The sequence below is a fragment of the Zingiber officinale genome, chromosome 9A, assembly GCF_018446385.1.
Source record: "Zingiber officinale cultivar Zhangliang chromosome 9A, Zo_v1.1, whole genome shotgun sequence".
Taxonomy (NCBI): domain Eukaryota; kingdom Viridiplantae; phylum Streptophyta; class Magnoliopsida; order Zingiberales; family Zingiberaceae; genus Zingiber; species Zingiber officinale.
The window spans coordinates 58,826,511-58,832,693 of NC_056002.1; the positions used below are offsets into that span (position 1 = coordinate 58,826,511).

General features: G+C 37.0%; 1 protein-coding gene and 1 long non-coding RNA gene across 2 annotated transcripts; both read left to right on the forward strand.

Annotated features, from left to right (window-relative positions):
* Positions 1-625: 625 nt before the first annotated feature.
* On the forward strand, positions 626-1,740 carry LOC122021092 (serine racemase-like). The gene is made up of 4 exons (XM_042579176.1): positions 626-693; positions 990-1,170; positions 1,265-1,351; positions 1,459-1,740. Exons 2-4 carry the CDS (start codon positions 995-997, stop codon positions 1,706-1,708), a joined length of 513 nt encoding a protein of 170 aa, XP_042435110.1. The 5' UTR covers positions 626-693; positions 990-994; the 3' UTR covers positions 1,709-1,740.
* Positions 1,741-3,407: 1,667 nt separating this feature from the next.
* Positions 3,408-5,163, forward strand: LOC122021324. The gene is made up of 5 exons (XR_006122503.1): positions 3,408-3,506; positions 3,618-3,734; positions 3,865-4,029; positions 4,160-4,215; positions 5,109-5,163. It is a non-coding gene; the product is annotated as an uncharacterized LOC122021324 (long non-coding RNA).
* Positions 5,164-6,183: the final 1,020 nt, after the last annotated feature.

A 6,183-nucleotide genomic window follows, 5' to 3' on the forward strand; every position in this document is an offset into this window, starting at 1 on the left:
CCCTCATAGACATCAGTGGAACAACAACGGTTTTAAGCAAAAACCGATGTCTTTGAGTATTTTACACCGGTTTTTTCAAAAACCGGTGTCTATGAGCGCAGATTTTAGCTCATAGACATCGGTTTTTTAGGCGATGTCTATGAGCGCCTTTTTTTTCATTAATAGACACCGATTTTAACTGCGGTTTTTAAAATTCGGTGTTAATGAACCAAAATAAAATATTTTAATATTCCCACAGCCAAAATTTGCTCCCTCCAAACCTAAATCTATATCGCGCCCCTTCCTCACGCGACCATCTCTCTCGTCTAAACCTAAACCTAAACCTCCGACCATCTCTCTCAACCTCATCTGCCTCTTCTCCTTCCTAGATCGACGCCCTTCCTTCTCCGTCCGCGTTGTGAAACCTCGGCCACGTTGCTCGCAGTCTCGCTTGTTTTTTTTGTTGGTCCAGTCCGCGGAAGAAGAAAAAAAAAAGCCGCGTCGCATCAAAAAAAGCACCGCCCGCGAGCGAGCTCCTCTCCGCGAGCCCTAGCCACCTTCCTCTCCGCGAGCCACCGCCCTCTCCACGAGCGAGCTCCTCTTCGCGACCAGCCACCTTCCTCGCCGCGAGCCACCACACCTTCCTCGCCGCGAAACCTCCTCCGACGCTGGACTTCACGCCGGAGAACCACGATCGCTGTTTATCTCTTAGAGGTCGACTGCTCCTCTCTCTTTTCTATGTTCTCCATTTCGTCTCTCGATTTTCGTTATATTAGCTCCGGATCAATTTGGTAGGCAGGTTACTTATGGAAATGCCTGAATGAGATTTTTTTTTTGGTTACATGCTTTTCTACGGTAGATTTCTGTCATCGTTGACTAGTTTTTTTGTGTGGATTAGGATTTCTCACCACTTGTTTAAATTCATCGGTATAGTTGGAAAAAGTGCAATTTTTACCATTAACTATATAGATACGTGCAAAACATACTGAAGCATTTGTTGCTGTGGATAGGTCTAATGGACAATGGGAAACAAGTGAAAAACGATAACTATGCTGCTGATATTGCTTCCATAAGGGAGGCGAGAGTCCGTATTGCTCCATATATTCATGAAACTCCAGTGCTTACCTCGAAGTCTTTAGATTCTATAGCTTCCAAACGGTTGTATTTCAAGTGTGAATGCTTTCAAAAAGGGTAGAGATCCTATCTTGAATAAGGCAATTATCTCGAACAATTTATGAAGAATCAGAATATTTAGTAGTTAGCAACTTTATCAATTTTATTTCAGAGGAGCCTTTAAGATTAGGGGAGCTTCAAATGCTATATTCTCCCTTTCTGATGATCAAGCTGCCAAAGGCGTTTTGACACACAGCAGGTTATCTCCATATAATTTCAAACAATAATGTGATTTATTTTTAGTATGCCTTTGTTTTTTGTTATTCTTGTTTTTTCTTAGGTCGGTAATATAGTTTTTTATTGCAGTGGTAACCATGCTGCAGCAGTGGCTTTGGCTGCAAAGCTCCGTGGAATCCCAGCATATGTTGTCATACCGAAAAATGCTCCAAAATGCAAGGTTGAGAATGTCAGGCGGTATGGTGGTCAAATCTTCTGGAGTGAATCAACGATCCAATCAAGAGAGAGTATTACTGAGAAAGTTCAGCAAGATACTGGTGCAATTTTGGTTCATCCTTTCAACAATAGATTCACCATCAGGTTTTGTATTTGTCATTGACCACTTGATCTAATCTCCATTGTAACTTTGGTGTCACATTTTGTACATTGTATTTTGTACTTTGTACATGGTAAAAAGTCAAACTCTTTGACTACCTCCTTAATGTCTCCTATTACTGATATTTCAAGCCCCGTTGTGTCCATTACTATTACTATGAAGAAATTGAAAGGAAAGAACTACGCTTTGCGTGCTGCAATAGTTTGAGTTTGGTTTGTGGTTCATGATGTAATCGGCGATCTCTTCCAATTAAGATAAGACATTGGGATAGTTACTCACATTGGTTGACTTTAGATTTTTGAGTTGACTGTAGTATTTTATAAATCACTTCAATTGTCAAGGTCATTTAGAATAGTTCTGACAAGGTCTTCACTATTATGTGCCTTCATATTGTTTGCTCTGAGTTAAAGCTAGTGAATGCTCAGATTTTGGGAGCCCCTTCCATTCTACTCCCGTCAGATGTGTAGATGCGGAGGATGTTGGCATTTACCATAGTGGCACAAGTTGGTGTTGTCCTAGATCAAATAATTCGGGGGAACTATTGACTAACACCATCAAACATATTTAAATTGATTATAATTGAATTATAATATGCTTCATTTCTGTGTTACTAGTATGTTCCAATTTACCTCTAGAAGTTTGTGAACTTTGTTTGATTATTTATTGTCTGCTATCTATATATTGTATTGCCATTTCTTTTTGGAGAAGTGTGCTTCAATTTTTTTCCCCCTGATGAAATCATCATTGTATTTGTACCTCCCTATATGCATTCCTGAACAAATGGTTTAGAATTTAAGCTTGTGCTATCTGTAAATATTCAGTTTTTTGCTGCTAAATTGTGTTCGAAGTTAACACTTTTATCATGTGTATTTCTATACACAGGAAAAACATAATCAGGAATTTCACTGGTAGCTAAGATCTGTTATTTTGACAATGAGGTTAGTACTAGTAATGCGTGATATTTACCTTTTCTTTTGTCTTGGCCTTGCTAGATGTTGTCTGTTTAAACAAAATTTCAAAAAATTGTTTTCGTAAATTAGTTGACGCTATTGCAACTGGCCTGAAAATTCACAAATTCCATAGTTCAGGACCTTTTAGCTTTTCTTTGGGAGTTATCAGTAACATCAAGAAATTAAATGAAGCGAAAGCGGTTTCTTTACGAGTTATCAGTCATGTTTCACGAGGAAGCATGGTTTTATAAATTCTCAGTTTATATCTTAAAGATTAATCATTTTTCAGTTTCTGGAATGTCTGGGGCTGCAAGTGAGAAATTGTCCTGATAATTTCATACTTCAGATCCTTGAATGGCTTATCTTTTTCATTTCAAAGGAATTATGCTACTCCATCTTGTCCTGCATTAGCATCATTTTCTCATATGACTGACAGTTACATCTGCTTTGACTTCGTTGTCAGTGGTTTATCAAGAGGCAAAAGAGAACTCTTTTTGAAGTTCTTGAGAAGGTGAAAGCCGGTAAAACCAGAAAGTTCATACCTAAATTGGAGCACTCTTTCGACGTGCATGGTATCCGGAATAGATGAATTACTGTAACTCTGTGATCCATTGTGGTTTTCGCAGAGTTGATGATTCTCGGCTTCATCTCCTTGCTGTTGACATTTAGTCAGGACCAGATCGCGAAAATCTGCGTGCCAAAGGCAGTTGCAGATTCTATGCTGCCATGTCGCCCTGATGCAGAGTCAACTGGCGAGAAATAAAAGGCGGCTGCTCGCGCTGGTGCTGACGGAGTCACACCTGAAGCGCAGGATTTTAGCTGCTGGTGATTCAGTGGTTGAATGCCCCCCAGTGAGTAGTGCACAGCAACTTCCAATTCTCTGATTGTTTGGTTGAAAATAATCTATTGTAAACAAAATCTAAGAAGCTTTCACTAAAATGTTCAGTTGCGATCACTTGTAGGAAAAGGAGCAACTGATTACTGCCACAGGCTTGCACCAGTTGCACATTCTGATCTTCTTTTTGGCTGAGTTTCATGTGGTAAATAGTGCTCTTATAATGGTCCTTGGAAGAGCAAAGGTGAATCTGCAGTGATAGAGTAGTGGATTACATTATGTATCATTCTGAATAATTCCATAGCATTGCCTGAGGATGATTTAGTTTAGCTGTTGCAGTATCCACTTTGCATTGATAATCTTCTCTTGGGCAGATACACAGATGGAAGGACTGGGAAACGGATACGACATCGGCTGAGTATGCCTTCACGACTGGTATATATATGTTCACTATTCTTTGTTTTTTTGTCCCAGATTTGCATCCTTGGATCCTAGTTTGAGTGGTAAAAGTGCAGAACCAGTATATCGTGATGCAAAAGGTTTGAGTTCTCTGACACAACATTGAATTTGAAATTTTTTCATGTACATTTGGAAGCCCAGATTCTACCGGTTTTGTAGTTTTATATTTGCATGTTTCTGACTGCTGAGTGACTGAATTATTTTCTGCAGGGAAAGCTATTTCAAAGGAAGAGCTACTGAAACCAAAGGAGGAAGAGAAACCAAAGGTATTTTTCACACACTTCATCTTTGATTTGGTGGTCATGTTTACCATACGTGTCAGTTAATTCCCAAGAGCTATATTTTTTTGTTTCACTTTTATTGTTAGCTATATGAGCACAACATGCTATGCTTTTGATTTATTATTACAGCTATTTATCAGAAAGGAGAATTATTGGTACACTTTTGATTGTTTAATTATAGGCTCTCTTAGTTGGAAGCAAGTGTAGTGTTGATTGTGTAGGAGTGATTTGTAACCCTTATTATTATTTATTAGTTTTTGCACAATTTTTTATGTTGGATCCATTGCTGTCTAGTTGATTTTTATTTGCTCTTTTTGTTTCTTTAAGTTCACTTCCATTTGCAATCTCTTCATATATTAGTGACTAATGGTTGGTTGCTGTTCCTGGATTTGTTATAGCGCTATTGGTTGTTTCTACTAAAGAAAGTTAACTTTTATCAGGAATATTCTTCTGTGATCTTCCTACACAATTGAGAGACTTTGTAAAACCAAAGTAACTAATTTATTAGGTTGAAATGATAGATAGATGAGTGATCTCAGTCTTGGCATGACTAACATTTTTTTTTTTTTATGTTCAAAACCTTTCATTTTGTTTTGTATGGTTCTCTCTAAGAGCATGGACCTAGTTATCTTTTGACAGCTGAATATGATTCTTTTACTTCATTTGTAACTGCAAATTCAACTTTCTGATACCTTGTGAATCACTGAAGATCCTTATTGCAAGCATTGAAGTAAGCATTGATGTGGTTGAGATAAATGATGAATAGGTCTCTTTTTAAGCATTCAAATTAGTCATCTTGTTACCTGGTGCTCTTACTACTTTTTCAACTATGATTTTTGGTCTTGATTTACTAATATATTATTTATGTGTTTTTACAGTTTACAAATCTCAAGTACTCCAGAGTTGAAATTGATGAAGTGCGGTTCGAGTGGGTTGAATGCATGCTAGATTACATTTGAGACAGTTGTACCTTAATGTGTTAACAGAATGTTATACTTTGATTTTGATATCTATTAGTTAGCTTTTGATGTAAAAAGAATGTTTGGGTATTTTATGGATATTGTTGTAAGAAGATTATTTATATAATTTGTGAATATTTGTGTATTTTATGGATATTATTGAATGAAGAATATTGGTACAATTTGTGAATATTTGTGTATTTTTTTTTGTTATTGTCGGTTTTAAAATCAAATCTGTGCTGTTAGAAAAAATACATATTACATCGGTTTTCCACCGATGTAAAACCGGTATTATAAAGTAATATTACATCGGTCATTTACCGCTGCCAAAACTGGTGTTATTAACATACTATATTACATCGGTTTTACACCGTGTATGAAACGGTGTCGTTAAGTGATACTACACCGGTTAATAACCGATTCGAAAACCGGTGTCGTTAAGTGATACTACACCGGTTTTAACCCGATGTCTAAAATGGCAGACTTTTAACATCGGCTTCATAGACATCGGTCGAAAATCAAATAGACACCGGTGGAAAACCGATGTCTATGAGCGATTTTGTTATAGTGAAACCCAAGAGTCCATCGGCTACAAGCCTTTGAATCATACTTAAGTTAATATGTCCAAGCCTTAGATGCCAAAGATATGTTTGGTTCATTTCCGAAGGTTCTTTTCTCTTATTAGAGTTAGAAGATATGCTATTAATTTCCATATTTTGCTTTGTGGGAGAAATTAGATTTAAAATATATAAATTGCTAACCAATGCACCAGAACAGATAATCACCTTATTTCTCTTTATAACAACATTGTTACTAAAAGAGACTGAATATACATCCAAATACAGTTTAGAAATTGAATTAAATTCTTCCTAAAACTGGGTACATAAAGACAATTTCTTAAAATCAAATTTCTATTACTATCAAATGATAAGTAGACGTCTCCCACTACAACAGCCGCCACCTTAGTAGCATTACCCATGTAGACAGTTATCTC